Below are 23,897 nucleotides of genomic sequence, written 5' to 3' on the forward strand. Positions count from 1 at the left end.
TCTCCATATAAAATCATGGACTGATGGAGCACACATGTAATGTGGAATGAAGAAGCCCATTTTGCTCCAATAATTTTGCATCTTATTATCTCCCTAAAAGAATCTTATAGATTGTAAGTTATATCCTAGGATCACTCTAGTTTTAACCAAGTTCTAAGAACCTTGACTTTATCATGATGTCATAAGATAAATACAAATACACCTCAGACTTAAGGGGAAGAGAGTTGATACAATTCTGGACCATTTTTATTTCTTTAGGTATCACTATTTTCCAACTGTTAATCAAAAGAATAAATAAAAACACAAATAAAATGAACTTAAATATGGAATCCATCCTGAATACTTTATAAGGGAGTACATTCTTAGTTTCTTCTCCTTTAAACCTTGAGAAGAACATTGGAAACAACTTCTCAAATGATTTTGCCTTCTTCTAATGAACAATTTTATCCTACCTACACAACATTGTGTTTTTGAAGGCAGCATGGCACACCCATGATTCTTCAGAAGCTGCAATGAGCTCCAACAAGGTACTGAGGAATTATCAGCTTTGTTTTCTTCCCACATTTACAATTATAAAAAGAATATAATCCATGAAGGAATTAATACATTTTGGGCAAGTTCTTATGCACATATTTAGGGACATTTATAAGGGAACCTCATTGTGGAAGCTGAAGACAAGAAACCAAAATATGCAAATGTGCCTGCATAGTTCTGGCAAAGATATGGAACTCAAGAAAACAAAAGCTAAACCATTAGTGCTACAAACCTAAGAACAAGGCTCAGTGTGCACCATTTAGCTTTTAAAAGTATTTTCCCCCTCCAAAGGAAAAACAGGTTAGAAGCTACCAAAGGTGTGGGGACTATGCTGTTTTCAACAAGGTACCTTATGCATGATTATCATCAGTCAGAAAAGGTTAGATAGTGCACCCAATAAATTGAAGGAACTGGTCAGCAATCTATTTTTCAACTGAGATCTAAAAAAATGTCTAAGAACAGTGACAAAAAATTATCAGTAATATCAAACTGAATAATCAAAAACACAGCCCAGTTTGTGACTGGTGTTTGATTACAGTATGGCTTACTTTATCCAATGCAAAGACTGACTATTGCAAACTGTAGGAGAGAAGATCCTGTGGGGTCTTAATAACATGGAGATATTGTAACAATCTGAAATCTAAGTTACATAATTGAAGCTTAATCTTTCCTATCCTGAGAGTTAATGAAAAGCTAAACAAACTCAATGTGTGAGTAAAATAGCCTCATCGAGGTGCCCTGGTGGTACAGCGATTAGAATGCAGTATTGGGGTTTGATCCCGAGAGGGCTCAAGGTTGACTCGGACTTCCATCCTTCCAAGGTCTTTAAAATGAGGACCCAGATTGTCGGGGGCAATATGCTGACATTGTAAACCGCTCAGAGAATGCTGTAAAGCCGTGCTGTAAAGCCCTGTAGGGCAAATGCAAGTCCAAGTGCTATTGCTATCAAGATGTCAAGATGCTGAAAAAAAATGTTAAACTATATTTCAGTTGTTATGGAATCAGATAAAAAAAGCCTCAAACCAGTTTTCAACCTGATTTCTTAGGAAAATACAATAGCATAATTGATATGACAATAAAATAAAATAAAATAGGAAGTTTGGTTCACCCAAAACCAGGAGTACATGATTTCTATTGGTTTGTAGGCTGCAGGCAGTTTGCACAGCATGTCAAATTTTATGTTCTAAACTAGGTGAACACAATTTGTTTTTTGGGATGTGTGAAGGGCTTTAACCCTCTTCCAAAACTGGAAAAGGGAGGCTTTTTTTAAAAAAATCTATGAACTCTGCAAGTCATGGAAGCGATGTCATATATTTTGCAAACCTGATTTACATAATATGTATGTTTTCACACAATAGTGCCAGAAATATTCTGACCCAAACAGGTAAACCTGGTAGATATATGAATATATGAGAAACCTTGCAAAATAGGAAGTGTTATGATTATATTCAGATATCAAATGTATACATAAACAGGAAAGGACACAGAATGTAATGCAGCTGTATATGTATGCTTCAAAGATATACAGAGCCCAAACCTAAAAGCAAATTTCTTTAAGATAAAAATATCAGCCTACGTACCATGTTCCCAGACCTGTACAATATTCCCACAACCCATTATAAGTTGGGGAGAAATGAACCAGAGTTAGAGAAATCCTATAAACCTGGGTACTATCTTCCTCCTACATTATAGAGATAAATAGTCCCAAATAAATCATGACATTTCTAAAATACTGCATGCTGACTATACAATAGCTACTTACAATTCTAGCCAAAGTGGTGTCAGGGATCTGGTGCTCATTATAAACTATATTGCTATCAAATTTAAAAAAATTCTATGCCACTCAGAGTCACTGTATGGGCAGCATAAGAAATTTAAGAATAAAGTGAAATCTGTAGGGGAAGCCCAATGTGATCATATTTACCTTCAAAAATGGCCATCCCAAAAAAGGTACATTAGTTTAAACATAAGTCAAAGCAGACTTACTGCAGGAAGGTTCCAGTTCTCTGAAACAAAAAGGGTTACTAACAATATAATGAATGCAAACTCGGCTACAAGAGATGCAAATAGATTTGAGAAGATGTTGCTGTGGTTAATGAACAGTCATGAGACAAAAAAGACTTCCTTTAAAAAGTGGAAGTCTAAAATTAAGAAGAGCAAAAAGAACCCAATGCCAACAAAAGCAAATTTGACTTTTTAATAAAGTAAATGAAAAAGCAAGCGATTTAGAAAGCCTAAGTAGGACCTTCAGCAAAATGCTGCAGAATGTGAGTGTTCCCACTCAGAATTTTACTCATCCAATATAACTCCTCTCTGTTTCCTGTTTCTCTTCCCAACTGATAGACATTCTACAAGGCTGATTGGCATATTCAGTCATTATTCATTGGGGCAGGGAAGAGGGGTGGATAACCCCTTCAGTTCTTTTTTTAAATATTTTGTACTCCACAAATCTTCAATACATCCTACCTTTTTCTTTTTCATCCTCCATCTCTTAGCACAATTTTCTTCCTTGGACAATATGAACCTGTCTAATGCTCTGAGATTATATCTCCTGCTGAGAGCAAGTAGCTTGGCTAAATGCCTCTGTACTTCCTGATTTGATCTGTAATCCTTCCTCTTTCTATTATTTCCTGTGACTACACACATGTAACCCTTTCTAATGCTGTAGGGGAGGAGGTTTTACCATTTGCTTTATCAATGTTTTTCTACTTCTGCAAATATTAAAATAATTTTGAGCAAATTGTTATAAAAGATGCATTTTTCCAAGTAATGTTTGGCTTATTAATAATCAGCAAGCCAACTTCAATATCTCTAAACCCATCAGAAGTGGAGGGAGGAAAATCAGAATAGCTACACAATTAGATTCCAAGACTGAAAAGAATACTAAGCAAAACTACAGAGCAGCTGAATGCATTTGCCATGATTGCAGAAAATGCAGTCAATAAAGCCTTATTTTCTAAAAGGAGAATTATATCAAGCAGATGCAACAGGATTACATTTAGGTTTAACAGACATACTAAAAGTTTAAAAAATTATGTGTTTAGATGGCATATTGTAGCTAAAGCATGATCAAACTATAGTACTTTTGGGGAAATCCAGCTTCCAATGTATACCAGTTATAAAATCTCAAATGGATAATTATTTCTCAACCTAGCCTACCTTCTTGCAGAGTGGTTACCAAGATAAAATATGGGAAGGACCCCTGCCTCCACCTTGGATGAAAATCAGGGGAGAAATGTCATAATACAATGCAGTTGTTATAATCAGTCATTATTCAAAAAGTAATATACTTTTTTCTTTTTATAAAAATATGTAATAGACCCAGAAACTGTTTCAGATAAATTGATTGAAATCAAAATCAAGGGTTGAATTAAATATCCAAAAACAGCACTTTGCTGAACAAGAATCAGTGTATCTTCTATAAAGGAATATATTACCTTAAAACCTTTTCAAATTCAATTAGTGTTAGAAAACATGTATAGTGGCCAGTTACTTATACTTCCATACAAATGAATGAAAAACTTCCTCACCAAAGGCTTCTATAAAGTATGTGAGAAGAGAATAAATCTAATTAATCAGAAATAGTTTAAGTAGGAAGTTGAGGGTAGCAATAAATGGCTAGAATGCATCACGAATCAGTCTCCCAAAGGACTGATACATGTGGACTGATACATGTTTTAAAGGGCTAGAGGACAAGGTAACAGATAAAATAATTTGTAGAAGACAAATTATTTAATCTAGTGAAATCTTCCCATTATATACCTTCGAACTGATGAGCAGGCATGAAAATGGCAAATAGGGTCATGGTGGAGAGCTCAAAAGAAGTTAAATCATGGTGCAACAGCAGTAGGAACATTGATGATAGGAGTAACTGTAATTTTTTTTGCAAAATATGATGAATATGGAGAAAATTAACGGGCATTTTCTGTTTTTTAGAAAACTAGAATTTGAGTTCACACAATGATAGAGAATTGCCACAAGCAAATGCTTTTACAAAATGCATAACGTAGGGAATTCACTGCTATAAAATCTAGTGTTTGAAGAGGGGATTAAGCAAATTCACAAGCGAAGATATTATGTTCTTTTCTTAAAATAAATTGAGAGTGTCCTTGTTCGGGAATTAATGCTGCATACTGTTTGCATTTTTGGGACGGGAGTAGTGGAAAAAAGGTACAACAAACAGCTTCAATCAAGTTCTGCTGATTTGTTTCCTAAATGCTTCAGAATGGCCACCATTGCTAATTTTCTGGTTACTGCAGTGGAGGAACCCTTCCTCTGATTCATCAGAGTTCCTTCCATGATTTTCACAACAGCTCCTCCCCTCTCCCGCCCCAGAAACGCACATCACTCTATTTGAATTCACAGCATCGGGTCAAAAATGTAACTGGGGAAGGTGCCAAATTACCTTCACTTACATAATTCTGGAGTTTAGTCCTGGAAAACACAAGATTCCCAATGAAATGGCCTATGGGGAAAAATCCCTTAAAAGGCAGGTAGGGGTGGGTGGGTAGGTGGGTGCTTATTTCATTGAAACGAATAAGAAAAACGATGGTAAAATTAATTGGAAGTTTATTTTTTATTGTTTTAAAACACCGTCAAAGAAAGGAATAGCTATGGGGAGAGGGGGGGGAAAGGGGGATGGAGCAAAAAAAGGAGGGCAAAAGAATACTGAGAGAAATGGGAAGATTTAAAAAGAATGGAAAGGAGGGGGGGGGAGGGAAGCGATATACATAATGCCAGTTTTCAAGAGCCTGCACTGTTTTTTTCGAAGGAGCCGTAGCAGCAGGCGTCTAGCATGCAGCCCGCCCAAAACACGTACGCCTTACTGAATACCCCTCAGAAAGCATTCCATCCAAATTCAAACGCCTCCGTTCGAGACCAGAGATTTTTCTCCCCGTCTTCAACCGTCTTTTCACGGGAATTCTTCTTTTCCAAAGGAAAAAGGCCGCCACTCCCTCGGGCAAAAAAAAAAAAGGCCTCACTGACCCCGCCCCCCCCACCCTCCGTGTGTCAGGCCCTCTCTCGTCGCTTCAGACGGGGACGTGCACATAACAACCTCCCGGGACACCCCTCCAGACCCAACCTCAACCCTTCCCTCCGCGGCGGTACCGGAGCTGCGGCTCATGCGCTTCTCCCAGCCCGCGGGGAGCTTCTCCTCCTCCGCCATCTTTCCTCTTCTCACGGCAGCAAGCGCAGAGCCGGCCCCGCCCACTTCTCCTGGCAACGCCGCCACCGCACGCGCTCAATAGCACCAGCGGCCTTTCTCGCGACACCAGCGCTTCTTTCCCGCCATTGGCCGCTCTGGCGGGAAAGCCTCGTTCCTATTGGCGGGTTTTGTGAAAAAGAAAAAAAAAAAAGAAGGCGATGGAATCCCTCTCGGAGAAAGCCTATCTAGCCTGTCCACGATCTGAGTCTCATTGAAACTATTGGTAGAGGAGAGATGGAGGCGGCGGAAGGTCGAAAGGAGGATGAACTTCGGCGAGGGCGGATCGGCTTTAAAAGGCCGGAGTCTTTTGAAGCGTAAAGATGGAAATCTTTTAATATCCGCGCAAGCTGGATAACATTCTCTAAAATGGTGACTCCTGCCCCATTTTGAAATGCATCCTTAAAAACCCTCCTGCCTTTAGTTGGAAACGGTGAGAGTTAAAGCTCGAGAATTGCCTATAATGAAATTGAGTCAAAATCAGCTAGAGATGCAGGCAGATAAGTTGCTCGCTTCTCCAATTCCAAGATTAGTTATGGCCTCTTTTGAAATTCAATCTGCACACCGTAACTGTGCTAAGCTAACTGCTGAAAGAGGATAGTATTAGTCATAGGGGAGCCTCCCGACTAATTCCAGTCTTGGCATGTGGGTCCTCCGTACAGGTTTTTGTTATTACATTTATAGGCCATCTTTTATGGTGGCTCAGCTTGTACAATTGGCAATGTAAATTTCTTGGGTAATTTTTTAATGTCGGGGGTCAGACCATTTGCAGTTTGGTCTCTAGCAAAGATCATTTTCAGCCCTCCTACCCTGAAGCTACGGATAGTCCTCGACTTACAACAATTCATTTAGTGACCAACATCACTGAAAAAAATGGACCATTTTTCACACAACCATTACAGCATCCTCATTGTCATGTGATCAAAACTCAGATGCTTGGCAACTGACTCATATTTATGATGGTTGCAGTCTCCTGAGACCATGTGATCACCTTCTGACAAGCAAAGTCAATGGGGAATCCAGATTCATTTAACAACCATGTTACTAATTTAACAAGTGCAGTGATTCACATAACTGGCAAGAAAGGTCGTAAAATGGGGCAAAACTCACTTAACAAATGTCTCATTCAGCAACATAAATTTTGAGCTCAGTTGTAATTGTAAATCAAGGACTAGCTGTATTGAAACGTGCTCTGTTCTCACTTGTGAAAAAGCACCAGGAGACTGTCTCCCATTGTAACAAATGCAGTCTCAACCTCTCTCTCACATGGCTTGGACCACATAAAAGAGAGTATATTGTTGCACATGCTTAAGATGCTTAGTCACTTTGGGCAAAATTGTCTCAAAAAACAGGGTTGGGTTTGAGTGGAGGTGCAAGAGACCTGTAATGGGAGACACAAAGAATTACCTGCAACTGAGTGTCTGTATGCTAGAATAATTGCTTGTGCAACTGGGTAATAACGTCATTTGCCTAGATCCAGTATGGCAAAGTCCAGTGATCTCAAAACTAAAATCACAGGTACCCTAGAAGGACTAGATAATTAACCCAAGATTTCAATGTTGAAGTGATAAATACTTGGCACAAAAGTCTCTGATAAGTAAAACATGTTTTATGATATGCCATTGATCATAATGTTATTAAGTGAAAAATATTACAAACTAGCTAATCTTCCCCAATAGCCTTTGGAAGTTCATGTTATATATCTTTGCTCTAGTCTATGTCAATCCTTTATTCATTGTATTTTCTCTTGCTCTGGCTTTGCATTATGATAGAATAGAGGCAGCAGTTTTCTTTATCAGATTTCAGAGTGCAAGAAGGGAGAATCTTAATATACCTGGAAATCTGTTACATTTGTTTAGCTCCCACTCTGGAGTCCAACATGCGTTCCAAGTGCGTTCAATACCAAAAGGCTGCTCTCACAAAAAGGCAGATTATTAATTGATTATATGCCATCAAGTCATTTTTGACTCCTAGTGATCACATAGGTACAGTTCATGACGATCTGTCCCTAACTGTCAAGTTTTCAATGGTACATTCATTGCTACTGTAACTGACTCCATCCATCTTGTTACTGGTCATCCTCTTTCCTTCCATCTTTTCCAGCATTAGAGCCTTTTCTAAAGAGCTGTGTCTTCACATATTGTGCCAAAATAGGATAATTTAAACCTAGTAATTTGTAATCAAGGGAGAACACAATGATCACAATGATGAATCACTGAGTTGATTTATTTGATGATCCATTAATTTGTTTTCTTGTCTGTCTTACCATATTCTCAGGATTCTCTCCAGCACCAAAGTTCAAAAGGGTCAGTACTTTTCTTCTTGTTTCTTCAAAGTCCAACTTTTGCTTCCATAAGGGAATACCATAGCTTGCACCATTCTGATTTTTGAAGGTATAGATACATCACAGCATTTGAATATCTTTTCCAAGGCCTTCATGGCTATTCTATCACGTATTAATATGTAGCATTTTTATGCTTGATCCTAAAGGCAGAAACTATCCACCATTTCTGTATCTTCGTACTAATAAGCATGGCAAGATCCTACAGGTGAAATTAGTAATAGGCATGCAAAAAAAGCTGCCCTTAAAATAAACTGGGTGCACCCACAAGATGACTGCAAATTTGACTACTTTGCAAAAGCTCGGCTAGTTTGCATATTCTGTGGAACAATATTCTATTAAAATGGAAGATGTTTGGTAGCACCTTTTCTGTGTTCGATTGTGTCTACAAAGGGGGAAGTTGTGTGATGGATTACACTACAGTGAAGCAGCAGTTTCCCAGGGAAGAGGAAGCATATTTCAAGGATGGTCGAGACAAGAGACAACACAGCCTGGACTTGGATCAGAAAAAATGGAAGAGATTTATGATAGTCCTAGAATCTCTCACAGTATATCGACAGTTTAGAGCAGTGTAGACAAGATTCTCTCCATACAGTGTAAACAAAGAGCTAGACTTTGGCTGGATTGTTCTATGTCATCCTTGGGCTGGGTCTGACATTTTCCAACTACCTAAAAATTTGTTAATCAAAAAAGGTACCAACAGACTCAATTTTTTTTGCCCCCATAGGTACATACTTCTCTTACGTTTCTATTATATTTTGTAAATTACAGCAGATCCCCAGATGGTAGTAACAAGAGTGACAACCACTACTTAACTGGAGGCCAAAAAAGGGAACATGTACTAAGGAATGTAATGGATTTCACTTTTCTGCACAACTCCATATATTATTATGATGAATCCTAATCCTAAATTATTTTACTGCTGTCAATAACTCTCACCAATAAATATATGTTAAAATGTGGAAATATACAGAAAGAAAATACTCATAGCCTTTGTCAAGCTTAATTATAAGTCTTTTTATTTTTGTAGGATTTAAAGGGCAAACTGTTCGGTCTTTTATCCCTAAAATATAAGTACACTGATACTGATTATTAACACCAAGATGGATGGGGAGAGAAGTGTTCTATAGCAGAGACCCCCAACCTTTTGGGCACCAGGGACCAGTTCCATAGACAGGTTTTTCCGTGGACCAGAGGGGCACACGCTGCCTGCATTCTGCGAATGGGGCTTCACTCGTTTGCGCGGCCCGGTTTCTGGCATGCCGTGGCCCGGTGCCAGTCCATGGACCAGGGGTTGGGGACCCGTTCTGTAGGATAAAAAAATGAATCTGGACTGGGGCTGCCAAGAGTAGCCTGTTCCTAGTAGAGGCTCACAATTTTTTTCCCTTGCTTGAAATATCAAATTCCATCTATCAAAAAATGTCATTTGCTAGGGCCTAGAAGACTTTTCTATCACAGTGTGTGACCTTAAGAACACCCTACCCTTCCAAGACCCAGTTTGGTCCTAACACTGCTGGCATTTCATAAAAGCTTTTAAAACATCGCTATGGGGTTGGAAGATTACCTTGATCTGTGAGACTGGTAGGTCATCTGCTGATTTGTTTTCTTCAGTTGCCATTAGGTATAGATATCACTGTTCAGTAACCCTGTATTAGCCACCAAAGGTTACTATTTTGAAATTAGTAGCCAGATATTCAAATAATGTTTATAAATAATCCCTTTTAATTTAAAAATAGGATGTTTTGCTGAAAAGACCATGCTCTACTGTACAATTTATTTTTGTGACTGCCAAAGAGTCGTGTTTATAGATTACTGTGTATTTGTTGTGATGGTGTGGCAGTTTCATTTTTTTCTCTCTTTAAGTTACTTTAAACCACCCATAATTATTATATATATAATATGTCCTTAATGATATATATACCACCCATATATACACAATATATGCTTGTCAATCCCAGCATTAACCACATACCTATACATGCAGTATATCATTCCCCTGTAATCAACAATAATGTTCCTTAAGCACGTATTAGAATATGTTTTGATAAATCCAAGATTTAGTTTTTTTAAGTAACTCCTATTTAAAGATGGGAAGTATGCTAAATGATTAATATACCTGCCTTTATGCAGATGAGTAAAGATACTTTTTGCAGTTTCATTAATTTCTGTGTGAGTACTACTTTATTAGGTAATTTTTAATCCAGTAATTAGTTTTATGGTTATAGTGTAAGCTATTAAAAACAGTAAAAGCACAGCAGCAAATCAAAAGATAATACAGGAAATAAAAATATATACAATCATATATGAAATCACTATCCCAGAATAATGAAGGCATTTAAAATTAAAACTAGGTTGTCAAATGTTATTTTTTATTAAATAGTGTAGTTACATTGTAAAAGCAAATACAAATTAAATTCAGAAAAATAAAAGTATAAAAAGGGCAAAGAAAGAAAGATTTAAAAAATCTGTAACGTGACTTTCAATCTTTATCACAAGTAAAAACAAATTTGATAACTCTTTATCCTCTGTAAGATTACAAACGTATCTCATGTTCCCATACATAACCCACCCCTTATCTATATGTAAATCCATGAATCATCAATTTTTCAGTCCTGGTGTTGGCAAACAACTTTGTATTCCTTCCTTTCATTTTTAACAAATCTAATTCTTTAATTCATTCAGAAGTTGCCATAGGATTTGGTCTCTTCGATTTTTGTTCTTCCCATCATAGAAGCTTCCTCAAGGCTTTAGTAAATCTCTTTTTTAAATCCGATAAAATGTCATTATCCAAGTCATTGTCTTGATTTGTCATTTGTATTTCCACTTTGATTTTCAAAGCTTTCACCAGCTTCTGGATATCCAGGAAAAAGTCCTTATCAGGATCATTTCCCTGGCTTCTCATTTGTAAATCCACTTTAACTAACTTATCTATCTCTTAATCCACACAATTACTGATTCTATTATTTCTGCATCAGATTTAACATCTTTTGGACATAAGTTTAGCCACAGAAGCAGACATCATTGTTGACATTTCTGATATTGTAGCTACTAATGTCTGGCCCAATTTTTCAAAAAAGTGAAGTATTTCTAATGTTATAGCATTTGGTGTGATTTGTAAATTCCCACATTAATTGAAGACCACAGATGTTTGCATTTTTTTTTTCTTTTTCTGCCTGGAATCTTTAGTCCCTTCTAGTGTCCCATTTTGGAATTCATAAAGCTCAGGCTCTTATTTTGACTTAAGAAAGACAAAACATTCTGGTTCCAATGAGATGCTGTTTCAATATTCCAAAGCTGTCTGGACCTTAATTTGTTTATCTTTTTCTTAGATCAAACTTCTATTTAACCTTTTCCTGTTTATTTCTAATTCTTTAAATTCTTAAACATAGTTAAAAAAAATTGTTCAAGAAGGAAAGTAAACTCACCCAAACTTTTCTCTTTGAAGATATCTACTAGTCTTAAAATAGTAAATATGCAATCATTGAAAGTGATTAGAAAGGGTAATGAACTCACGTGTCCTTTAAAAGCTCTACCACAGTTGTGAGCAAGATGGCTGGTTTCCTTCCTCTCCTACCTTTCAGCCCCACGGGAGATTGCTGTCCTGTGGTCTCAAAAGAAGCAACCATCCAAAGACATGTAGGTGATATCCTATCCTATCCTATCCTATCCTTATCCAGAGAAGTTCCAAAGAACCTTTACTTGTCGGTTCTTCAGTCTTCATCTCCATTCTGTCAAACATGTGTTCAATTTGCCATGCCTCTACCTGAAGTTCCAGATCATCAAATGCCTACAAAGTGAATGACTTAGCCAGATGCTGGAAATGCAATATAGATACAACATTCATCTTCCCAGGGAGACATTCTACCGTATAGAGTCCTCTCTAATGCATTACGTTTTCTTTGTATACGTATTTGCTGCTACACAATGTACAGGATGAAAAGTGAGAACTAAAGTGTGTCATCTCAAGCTTGATGACAACTCGGTTCACATTTATTGCCTCATTAGCAGTTTCATTCAATGTTCAATGGGATATAACTGAGCCATGAATATTGCCAAAGAGCAAAAATCTTCAGCATCTATTTCTATTACTAAAACTCTTCTATCTGTTGAGCAAACCATGCATCATAAGGACAACAATTTTTGAACTAAGCTATCTCAAAATCCAGGACCCGTTATTCCAGTGGGATTGAAATTTCAAGGATCTTCAGACCATTTGTATTGGCAAAGATCTGGCCACTGCAGCATCACTGTGCTGTCGCAGTCACGTAATTGCAATTTCTGATGCTCCTGCCAACATCCCATAAGGAAAGTCATGGGGAAGCTAGCAGGAAGTTGGAATTCACTCCACACTTTCACTGCTTTTTGGCCTGCCCACAGCTATTCTATATTGGTTTAATCAGGAAATATCACTGAAATGACCCAATGGTCATTTTGTCTAGTCTGTTTCTAGAAATAACCTGCCAAATCACTGGATACAATATATGCAACAAGCTGGCTCAGAAAGATACCATCCAATGCCCCCAAGGTCCAAGAGAACAGAATTGCATTCCTGATTCTTTCAGTAAGATCATCACGTATGGTAGAAACCAAAGCAGATTCTCTCCTGTATCAGACTTAAAGCCAGACTTTAAACTGGCACTGCTCTTTCTCAGAGCTAGAGAAACCAGCCAGCCCTCTTTTTCCTATTAAATGTAAGCTATTGGGGAGCAGCTGGCCTACTTTCATAAAACTGCAATTTTGTCACCAATTCAGACTTCCCCAAAATCCACCTACACAAGAGATAGCTGCATAGCCTGAAACAGGCAGCAAAGAAAGATTCCCTCCAATCCCCCCCCCCCCAGTCTCCATATAAAAAAACCTTTGTTCTTTAGAAAACCAGCAGTTGGAAATCTAGGAAAATGAGCAAAAAAAATATATGGAAATAGAAGCTGAGCGTACCCTCCACCTCCACAAAGCCTCAGCATTAACTGATTGAATCTTCAGAAATCTGGAAGGAGTCAAAATAGAGTGGGGACTGAGGGGATTATCAGAAAAAATGGCCATTTTTAAAAGGATGGCCAACATTTATCATTGATTTTTACTTTCTTTTCTTTTCCATTTTGATTACTATTTCTGGCATTCACTTAGCCACGTGCTTAACACTCGAGCCCGGAAATCAGGTTACAAAATTGATTTTCATTTTTTATCAGCCTTCTCTTTTGTCTGGCAGCTAATTACATAGGTTGTGTGATCTGTCACATATCAGGGTTAAGGAGAATACCTTTAGTTGATTTGAAGGGGAAATGATTGAATTACCTGGAAGACAGATTGCATCTACGACAACTATGTTTGCTGAATAAACAATACTCAGTAACATAATGACACTAAATATGGAGGCCAGTAATGGTATTTTTTTGCAAATTTAATTATTTTTCAAGATTTGCTGTCAGCTAGGTGAAACTGGGAGGAGGGGGGGAACTTTCTTGCTTATCTCCTGAGAACTGTATTTTTAAAGTTACATTCACTAACAACATGGTTAATAGTTTTTTAAAGAAACACAGAGCACATGTGTCAATCACATTTATTCAATACAAATACATAAAACAAGGTTTGAAGAGAGGCTTCCTGATTTATTGCCATCAAGGATAAAATATTCCCGACTTAATGTCAAGCCACAAAGTAACCCATCTATACACTGAGAAATTCAGAACAAGGAAACATAGCAAAAGATAGTATTTGTCATGACCAAAACACTACTGATAATACAGTTCCAGGTTCATACCATCATGGATTTCATCTGAAAGTAAGGAGTTAAGGTTAATTTTTACAAGGAAATATTAATGAGTACTAATTATAAGTAGGCTTTGCCTTTGAAAATAACATCATGCCAAACGACCATTCTTTGAAAATACTGTCAATGCTGTTCAGATATATGCAAACATATATATTTATAATATGACCATATAGATTGGTATAATGCCCCAAATATTTTTTTCCAGTTATTCAGAGATTTAAAGCCCAATTCTATTATCTTGAGATAAAGAATGGTAATGTGCTTGTTAATTAGTATCAAGATCTACAATTTCCATTTCTTTCAAAGCTCAAGATGACAGAGAAACAGAATAGTATGGGTATCAAGCAACAGAGTGCCTTGTAATTCCTAAAAATTACAAAAATGGGATATGGGGCCCTTCAAACAATTTCTGTCTTAAAGGCTTGATAGAACTGGAAAGGTTTATATTGCTGAGGATTCTGGGCTTATAAAAGAAGCATACTGGATGGAAAAGGCTTGGAAAATGGAAAAGATAGAGGTCTAGAAAGCTTTAATTTTCAATTTGAACTATTGAGTACAAAGCCTCATGCCATTTTTCATTTTGAACATTTTTAGAAGTTGTTTATATTTGGAACAGAGCTGTTTCACATATGTAAAAAAAAGGTTTATTTGCAAAATGTAGTGCTCAAAGCAGTTCAGCATACCTTTAATTTTAATATTGAAACATTCTGATCTTAAAATAGGCTGCTCTATATATCCCAAAAGTGGTTCGACCTCAGAACAAAGATAAAACAGTCAATTTGCAGATAGATAGATAGATAGATAGATAGATAGATAGATAGATAGATGGATGGATGGATGGATGGATGGATGGATGGATGGATGGATAGATAGATGCATGCTAAAATGTCTAAAAGGGGTTAGAATCAATTAAGACTGTATTTTTAAACATGTGCAGGATAATGATTTAGTATTTGACTAAAATTTAAATGCCTTCCCAAAAAATAAAAACCACACGAGAGTCATAATTTTACAGAATGTTTAAAATGCCACATTTTCTTTCTCTAGTCATCTGACCATTTTCTTCATTACTGTCAATCTTTTAAAGGATACAGTCTGCCAGCATCACATGGTCCTTGAAAATTGTATACCTACAATATATATAAAAATATATGTATAAAAATAGTAGCTATAGTTTTTCCACAATTCAGTTAAAATTAAGTCAGCAATTATCACAATCAATACAATATAGGTAGGCCTCGACATATGACCATAATGAAGCCTGCCTATCATGGTCATAAGTTGTGATCCTCAACCCAATTTTATGGACCTTTTTCACAGTGGTTATTCGTTCATGGGGCGGGGGGAAAGAACCACCATAATTTTAGATCTTGGTCATATGTAAATAAGGTAAGTCCATCATAACTTCGGACAGCTACGAAGTGACTGGTCATAAGTTGAAGACTGCCCATATAAACAATCACAACAACAAAATGAAAGGCCAATCAGCATTAAAGAGCTGGTACTGTGGGGACCACCACAAATTTGTTCCGATCAAAAGTAAAAGAACTCATTCATCAAATGGTATCCATCTTAAATACTTATACAGAGTATCAGTCTGCTGCTAGTCACAATTCAAGGTTTCTCTTTCAAGCATAAATCTCAGTTTGTTGCAATTTATTCCATTTTCATCAATTAGAGGCCGCAGTTGCTTCTTCCTAAACTATGAGATACAGGTAATCCTTAACTTAGACTGTAATGGGGTCATTAAGCGAGGCACCCGCATGATCGTGTTGCTTAACAACTCCCATCCATTTCCTGATGTGGTCAATAAGGAGCAGGGTCATGGAAGCCCTAGAACAGGCCCAGCTCACAAGTGGCCTACCCTGGGCCTTCCCTAGCCCAAGGCACCCCATGCTCAGTTTCCTGCCCCTCTGGGTCCCTGCAAACCTTTGGCCTGCTTTCCACCCAGCTGGGTCCCACATCCTCTTTCCCACCTCCCATCACTGATCAGTCACTTATTTTTTACTGTAGATCTTCTAGGAGTTGCTTCACTGTGTGGCCTTCCTACACAATGGAAGCCGCATGGCTCCATCTCAGAAGTGGACACCATTTTGGAACAGCCCCAATTAAGTGCAGCCACTCCCAAATTGAAGCCCATTTCCAAAGACAGAGCCATGTGGCCTCCACTGTATAAGAAAGCCACACAACACAGTAGCTATTATGAGATTTACAATAAAAGATATGTCACTGGTGACATGAGTAGAGAGGAAGGTGAGACCTGCCTTAGGCATAAACAACCAGATTAAGTGACTTTGTGGGGAAAATAAGAGGCAGAAGACTTACGTATGTTTGTTAGGTATAAAAAGGTGCAATAGTTGTATGACAAAATCACTATAAGTCAATTCAAACAGCAACTTTACTTGGAACAGCATACATTCTGCGACAATAATTTTAACACCATGGGACAACAATATCTGCCTATCAGATCTTTGGAAAGGATTTTAAGAGTAGATAAAGATGCCAAATCCAGTCTAACCATTTGACTGACTGATCACCCGAGTAGTTGTATTCAAAGCATGTTATGAATCAGTAGAGTAAGTTGAAGAGACTACTTACCATTTCTTTAGAACTATCTTGTCCCAGCGAGTACCAGTTTGGGCAGCAATAAGCTTCTTCAGATCCCTGATGCAATCATCAGTGCTGAGCAGTAATATTGGTTAAAGAAATAAATGAGAAAATAGGGCCCAGTATATTATAAGTACTAAATAAGCTATTTGTTATGCACAACTTAATCAGAAACTGAATCCCTTGTACAGTGTGAAATGGGGGATGGATGCAGATATTCTGTACATTGTTCATATACAGATGACCAAAGGACTATTGTTTGAACTTTCAAATCTATGCACAAATACATCTGCATATATTGACTATAGACAATCCCTGGATTAAGAACAGCCAACTTGAGGACAACACCTAAATATGAACCTATATTAAAAATGGTAGATAACATTCGCCTTCCTTGAGCTGACAAAGTACTGAAGCTACACGATGCTTTCAGGAATTGCTCAAGTCAAATATTTTTAATACAGGTAATTCTCAATCATAATAGAGCCTGCAATTCCAATTATAAGTTGTGATAGTTGTTAAATGGGTGTTATGACCCTTTTTGCAGAGGTCATTAAGCAAACCCATTGCTATGGGGTTGTTTTTTTGTTTTTGTTTTTTTGCTGGAAACTGGATGTTAATGCCAGTTTCCACCAAAAACTTTGTAAATTGTGATCATGTGACTGCAGGATGCTGCAAACAGCAATAAATGTGGGCCAGATGCCATTGTTGTCATGTGACTATAGGGGTGGGTGGCTATTGGAACTTTGAATGCAGGTCATAAGAACCTTTTTCAGAGTTCATTGTAATTTTGAAAGGTTGCTAAGCGATTGATCAGTCACACAAAGAAAGAGCAGTCATGAAGAATTCTTCACTTTCTTTCAATTTCCCATGCTACTAGCACCACAAAATTTTCATCTCCAAATTGGAATTTCCTGTAGATTCCTAAGACTCCCATCTCATAATGTGGTTATGCAGGGAAAAAGATTTCAAAATAACAGATCCCCATTTCTAGGCTTATCTAGGGAAAACAACGGATATAAAAAGTCTATACACCCCTGTTTAAATGCCAGGTTTTTGAGATGTAAAAAAATCAGATCAAGATGAATCTGTAGGGGGAAATAAAAACAAAAGAAAACTTGCAATAGTGTGGTTGCACTTTTTATATCTGGTGTGTGTATAACATCAGACAAGCAAAACAGAGAAACATCTATTTAAGCCACATTCACACCAAATTAATGGTACCCGTAATAAATATTTTCAATCTAGAATCCCTTTCTTGCAATTTTACAGCCCAAAAGATCAGCTAAACATAAAAGGAAAATAGTTGGTATCCCAAGGCGGTTTCTTTGGTTTCAGATACTTGCACTTCACTCTAACTTTCTTGCCCAGCCGATCGTTGCAAACTACTTCAATCATCTTGATCGTTGACGTTCGGCTCTGCTAGAAAGCTAAATAAAATAATCAATGTCAAAAAATAGTAATCCGGCAGTCGGATATAAACACCGAATATGGTTTAAAAACATATTTTAAGCGGAGGAAAGGGAATTCTCAAGCTAATGGCCACTAATGGCGTTTCTCATCCGCTCTGGCCGCTTGAAGATGAACAATTCCCAGAATTCCCCAGCATCTTCAAAAAGCCAAGGTTGATAAACACTGCTAAATGTACACTGTATACATCTTGAAACTCCCCCTCTGGAACTGCATTAGAGGCCTCCGTGTACTAGACGCAGAAGCCTTACAAAGCCCCAGGCGTTGACAGGTGGGAAGAAAAGTCTCCTTATCACGCATAATTTCCCCCATTCTCACAACCGCCCTCAACGACCAGGCCCAACCACCAACGCGACTCGAAATACGCCCCACCTCCAAGAGCCCTCCACTCTCACCACGGAGCAGGCTTCCTTTGAGACCGAGGCAGCCGAGACGCCACAACCCCTCAGCGGAATATGGAGACCTCGCGCAAAACAATCCAGGCTCGTCGACCCGGAAGTGCGGGGGTCATTTGGGAAACGGAAGTTCTACAAACCCCTTCCGCCAACAGTTGCCGCTCTTCTAATACCGGTAGAAAAAAACGCTGTGATAAATGATGGCCGCGCTATCGCCCCCGACTCTTTCCTCTCTCCCGGACTCGCTTCTGCTCCAGATTCTGGTCTGGCTGCCGCCGCGTGACCGAGTGGGCGTGACCAGGTAGTAGTCGGCTCCGCCTCTCGGTCTCTATTTCCATGGGAACCCGCCTCCCCCCTCTCAACGTTCAATGACGTTGTCTTGTAGTCCTACTTTCAGGATAGGTTCGCCCGCATGCGCAGCGTTTGGTCAAATGCCGATGGATGGCTTCATCCCAGCGCTGTGCTTGTGGCGCGAGGGCTAAACTCGTCACAATGCGAAGTAACGTATCGATGGAAACACTGTGCAAGGGCCAAATAACTCCCGTGACATCCATCTAGGACAGGGGTAGGCAACCTTGGCTCTTTTATGACTCGTGGACTTCAACTCCCAGAATTCCTGAGCCAGCATGGCTGGCTCAGGAATTCTGGGAGTTGAAGTCCACGAGTCATGAACCAAGGTTGCCTACCCCTGATCTAGGAATACCTGGGGTGGGGGGTGGGGGGAGAGAAGCAAGCCGTCAGGGTCATCTTGATCTCTTCCTTTAGGGAAGATGAGTGTGTTTGTTAACCAATCTTCTTTTTCTGCAGAGTCTGCAAACGGTGGCATCGTTTGGTGCGGGACAACTTCTTGTGGCGACATGTGGACCTCTCTTCTTGCAGGGTCGGAATGCCTAACCCATAGTCGCATATATGAGAAGGGAGGCTATATGAATTTACCAAACAAGTAGTTCTGAAAATAGGAGATGTTTTGGGAAAGGCTTTGGGAGGGAACAAGCAAAATGGGCCAGATCAGACAAAAGATACACTACAATTTAAAAGAGAGAGAGAGAGAGACATCTTCGTAGTGGTGTAATTCAGGAGAATATCTGGCAAAATGAATAGTATTATTTTAATCTGTGCAACATAGCATGCTTTATTATAAGCAGTGTTCCATTGATGATATAGTTGATGTAATTTTATTCTAGTTTTTATATAGGTAAATAACAAGTATGTTCACAGACAGCATGCTTATCAGACAAAAAAGTCTAACCCGATAATACTTAAAACTATAGAATGTGGTAGTTTCTGCACAAGAGATTGAAATTGGCAAGATTGCCAACGAAACATTGAAATGCACGCCCCATCTTTTTAGTACCTGCATCAATTTCACATGAACCTTTTGAAGGAGCAGAGCTTGCGTATACAATGTTCTGTCTGCCATTTTGACATTTCACACATCACATACTGTAGATGCCACTGATACAGGATTTAAAACATCTAGTCTAATTCTATTTTATTCGTCTGTTTTAGAAATAAGATTCACTGAGCTATTTCATATCTGGTTTGTGGTCATAAGCTTGCAGGTTAGGTTAGGTTTCTGTGCCAATTATAGTTTTCAGTTATTATATGCATTGCAATATTTTTTCCAGTTGCCAATTCTATTGTTTTTTTCCTTCCCTTTAGATATCCTCCAAGATCTTATGGCACCTTCTACGGAACTATTTCCAAGGCAGCTTGTGGACTCTGAAGCTACGGGGATCCCTCCTCTCCTTTCGAAAACAAGAAGTACTTACCTCAGCATTGATGCAGGCTTTGGGTAAACAATGTCCCAAACTCCAGCAGTTGAGCTTGATGGAGCTAGATCTCCGTTCATTCCAGTATGGCTGTATGCCCTCTTCTCTTACCTCCCTGGAATTGAGATGCTGTGAGATTCCTTTTGTTTGGTTCCAAGTGCCAGATACCTCCTGCAGTTTCCCAAGAATCCAACAACTTGCAATCTGGAATGTTCCTGCTTTTTCCAACCAGCACTTATTGAATATTGCCACCCAGAGCACTCTCAAGACGCTTATCCTGTCAGAAGTCTACCGTATAACAGATGTAGGGATCCAGGCAGTAGCACCACATCTGAAAGACCTTCAGCACCTTTCCTTGTGCCACTGTAGCATTGGTGATTCAGCCATGCACTTTGTTGGGCGACACCTGAAACAACTGAACCATTTAGATCTCAGGAGCAATTCTTTGACAGATGTAGGTCTTCTTTGCTTAATTGGTTTGCCAATCTTAGAGAGCCTTTGTTTGAAAGACTGCAATCAACTTTCTCCAGAAACCATTTTAATTGTTTGCCAGTCATTCCCCAGCTTGAAGCATCTTGATTTAAGCAGGATAGACTTCGAAGACAAAATATTCCAAAAGATCCAGTTGGGTTTGCCAAGCTGTACAGTGGCAAATACCATCCCTTGCACAGATTCCAGTGCAATATCTTAGAAGATAGCTAATTTTCCTTCTGCATGTTTTTCACAGGTCAAAAGATGGCAGCACTCAGATACATCTCCTTAGTAGCTTTTTGTCCTTACAGCCCAAATCTTTGTAGCAGGCTAAAAATGGAATAGATCAGACAAAACAACACATCTCAAAGGCCATTTGTTTAACTTTTGTGCAAATTATATGCCCACTGTTTGTACTGCAGATGTCCTCTGATGTTGACATAGCTCAAGCATAAAGAATACACTGTCTTCCAAAGTTTTGATATACCCCTCAACTCCTACCAGTTCCAGCAAATACAATCAGCTGTGAACCTTGATGGAAAAAGTGTTCAATAATACCAGGAGACTGCCAGGTTCTAAAGTATGACATAAAAACTGACTGGAGAGATTAAAAATTGAAATAATTTATGGACTGCAAGCATAAAATGTTATTAGACATATTGTAACATTTTAAATGCAAGGAGCAAATATCTAGGCATCTAATCTAGGACATAGTCTCTGTTTTGACTGAGTCCATTCCTCTTCCTGAATAACTCAAAAGAGTTGATATCTTTGAATAAGCACAAAGGTTACATTTACAAAACAAATGCATAATTTTCAAGACTGACTACATTTTTTAAAAAAACACAAAGCCTATTTATCTGGCACATCAATTTTGGCTTTTTTAAAAATAAATTATCTGGAGTTTGTATTTCACATTATTTTTTTCCATGAATTGTGAAACTGATTAACTTTTAGACAGGACTTAAGTTATGGATATTCCATCAAATGCTCCGTTAAAAAGCCTACTACCTGGTATCTCAAATGCATGCAGAAGCTTTGGGAGCGACCTGCAGAGCCCACTTTAAAATTTGGTTTGAGTAGTTAGGCTTAAAGTGACAAAATAAAAAAAAGTTATTAAATACTTGGGAATAATGTGATGTCGAATTATCTTTAAATTTAGATTTAATTTATATTCTGGTTCCTTGATTCCAAAATTCTTGGGAATACAGCCTGGGCTTTCTACCCATAAGATAAATGTGATCCTCAGATTGAAGAAAAAAATTCACCCTTGCATTATTTGATCTGAAATTAGAAGGAGCCATCAACCTTATTTTGTACTGTGTTTCCCCCGAAAGTAAGCCCTACCCTGAAAATAAGCCCTAGCTTGATTTTGGGGGGGGGGTCGGCCTAATATAAGCCCTACCCCCAAAATAAGCCCTAGTTTTAGGGCGAGGCACACACCTACAAATGAAGCTAAGGGGAGGGTGGAGCTTACCATTGCCAGCTCATTTCTGCGGCTGAAGAAGCAGCTTCATTCTACAGCTGAGAATGGAGCTCCAGCCTGCATTTCGCAGGCGGAGGCCTTTCCGGAAGGCCTCTCCAGCCAAGAACCAAGCTATGGATTGAATCCATAGCTCGGTTCTCAGCTGCAGAGGCCTTTCCAAAAGGCCTCTGACGGTGAAATGCAGGCCAGAGCTTCATTCTTAGCTGCAGAATGAAGCTGCTCCTTTGGCCGCAGAAGAAGTGGGCCGGCTGGGCGGGGGTACCGCCATGAGGTGAGTGGAAAAGAAACCCCCCCAAAATAAGACATGGTGCCTCTTTTGGAGGCAAAAAAAATAAGACCAGGTCTTATTTTCGGGGAAACACAGTATTACTCAAGAAATGCCTTTTGCTTTCCCATCTTATATCTTCTCTGCTCCCAACCTTTGCAGCATTGTACTACTGATCCAGCTTCTCCATGTCACCTTGGTTTTCATTAGCATCAATACCAGCAGAGAATAATGTCTTTGGCTGTTATGGACAATGCCTGGAACTCATTGAACCATTGTGGAGATACCACGGGGACTCTATTTTCTGCATTTCTTAACCCTTTCCTCCCATTAAAATGTATGAGTAGCTATAATCTTTTCCAACAATTTCATGCAGTCCCTGATGCTACACTGCTCTGTTCTTGTAGCTAGTGATGGGAACCTTGGGTATAGTAGAATTTTCTTGCACCAACTTCCATTTTGCACACATTAAACTATGCATAAGCTTGTTGAACAGAATGAACTCCCTAATCTTCACATTAATTGTATCAGGCTTGTATCGTATTTGCATTGTCTGCCTTTTTTCATTCTTTTTTTTTTCACTGTTGATTGTTGCGTCACTATGGTGACTTTTAAAAAATAAAGTCCTTCAAACTGAACTAGATTCCTGGTGATTTAATGAGCATGTTCATATAGGTTGTTGGTTTTAGTGTTTGCAACAATACAGAATTAGCTATGTTAGTGCCTTCTGGTATGTTTTTCTCTACTAACCAACCTAACCTATAATCCTAGGTTTTCCTGGTAGTTTCCTATTTAAATCTTAATCAGGTGTGATTCTGCTTAGCTTTGCTACTGCCAATTAGCTGAGTCTAATTCCTACTTTCTCATAAAAAGGTATTGACCCTTTCTGGCCATGTTTGTGACAATAATCTTTGCTCAGTTTCTGTATTCACCTGCAGCTTAATAAAATACATTTTGAAAGAGGAAGTAATTCTTTTTAATTATTTATATTAGTTGAGAATTTTACATATAATAAAAGTCAAATCTAAAGAAAAGGTGAAAGAAAAAAAGTTTTTAAATATGACTACCAATCTTCTCTTTAACAGATTTACAGTTCTATAATCCTCCTTCCCTCTTAGATGTTATACCAATCACTTCAACGCCTCAATTAGTCCATATCTTTTCAAATCCTACAATCAGTTTTTTTTCTTCTTTCAGCAAAAAGCCCATATAAGGTTTCCAGTCTGTTCAGGTCAGGGGTCTTCAAACTTGGCCCTTTTATGACTTGGGGACTTCAGCTCCTAGAATTCCTTAGCCAGGCATGCTGGCTGAGGAATTCTGGGAGTTGAAGTCCACAAGTCATAAAAGGGCCAAGTTTGAAGACCCCTGGTTTAGGTAGATAAATATTATTGTTGAAGTTCATTTGCCACTACGATTATTTTTCTGTTTATGATCTAAACTCTTGATTATCAGGGACCATTCACCATTGTGGTAAAAGGATGTGGTCAGCCTAACATTGTAATGTTCATTCTGGCCACATCAGATTGCACTGCCTTTCAAAGGATGACCCAGTAGGTCACAAGATTGTCTAGTATTATATA

The 23,897-nt window shown here is 38.5% G+C and overlaps 3 protein-coding genes across 4 annotated transcripts in view; 1 reads left to right on the forward strand and 2 right to left on the reverse strand.

Annotated features, from left to right (window-relative positions):
* PIN1 (peptidylprolyl cis/trans isomerase, NIMA-interacting 1) overlaps nucleotides 1–5,738 on the reverse strand; it is a 37,093-nt gene extending 31,355 nt beyond the window's left edge. Inside the window, exon 1 of one of the 2 annotated variants that reach the window (XM_015815709.1) lies at nucleotides 5,644–5,738. In XM_015815709.1, the coding sequence (XP_015671195.1) occupies nucleotides 5,644–5,701 (58 nt within the window). In that variant the 5' untranslated portion in view covers nucleotides 5,702–5,738. Of the gene's footprint in view, nucleotides 1–3,000; nucleotides 3,090–5,643 lie in introns of those variants that run through there. The other variant, XM_015815710.1, reaches the window with a different exon arrangement.
* Nucleotides 5,739–13,623: 7,885 nt separating this feature from the next.
* UBL5 (ubiquitin like 5) lies at nucleotides 13,624–18,448 on the reverse strand. The gene is made up of 5 exons (XM_015815712.1): nucleotides 18,324–18,448; nucleotides 17,801–17,888; nucleotides 16,450–16,533; nucleotides 14,944–14,981; nucleotides 13,624–13,854 (listed from the first exon to the last, which is right to left on the reverse strand). The coding sequence occupies exons 2-5, from the start codon at nucleotides 17,854–17,856 to the stop codon at nucleotides 13,811–13,813; spliced, it is 222 nt and encodes a 73-aa protein (XP_015671198.1). The 5' UTR covers nucleotides 17,857–17,888; nucleotides 18,324–18,448; the 3' UTR covers nucleotides 13,624–13,810.
* A 46-nt stretch (nucleotides 18,449–18,494) lies between these two features.
* On the forward strand, nucleotides 18,495–21,405 carry FBXL12 (F-box and leucine rich repeat protein 12). Its single transcript, XM_015815711.1, has 3 exons — nucleotides 18,495–18,624; nucleotides 19,131–19,203; nucleotides 19,986–21,405. The coding sequence occupies exons 1-3, from the start codon at nucleotides 18,521–18,523 to the stop codon at nucleotides 20,784–20,786; spliced, it is 978 nt and encodes a 325-aa protein (XP_015671197.1). The 5' UTR covers nucleotides 18,495–18,520; the 3' UTR covers nucleotides 20,787–21,405.
* Nucleotides 21,406–23,897: the final 2,492 nt, after the last annotated feature.

Source organism: Protobothrops mucrosquamatus, unplaced genomic scaffold (assembly GCF_001527695.2).
Source record: "Protobothrops mucrosquamatus isolate PMUCROS unplaced genomic scaffold, P.Mucros_1.0 scaffold370, whole genome shotgun sequence".
NCBI classification, from domain to species: domain Eukaryota; kingdom Metazoa; phylum Chordata; class Lepidosauria; order Squamata; family Viperidae; genus Protobothrops; species Protobothrops mucrosquamatus.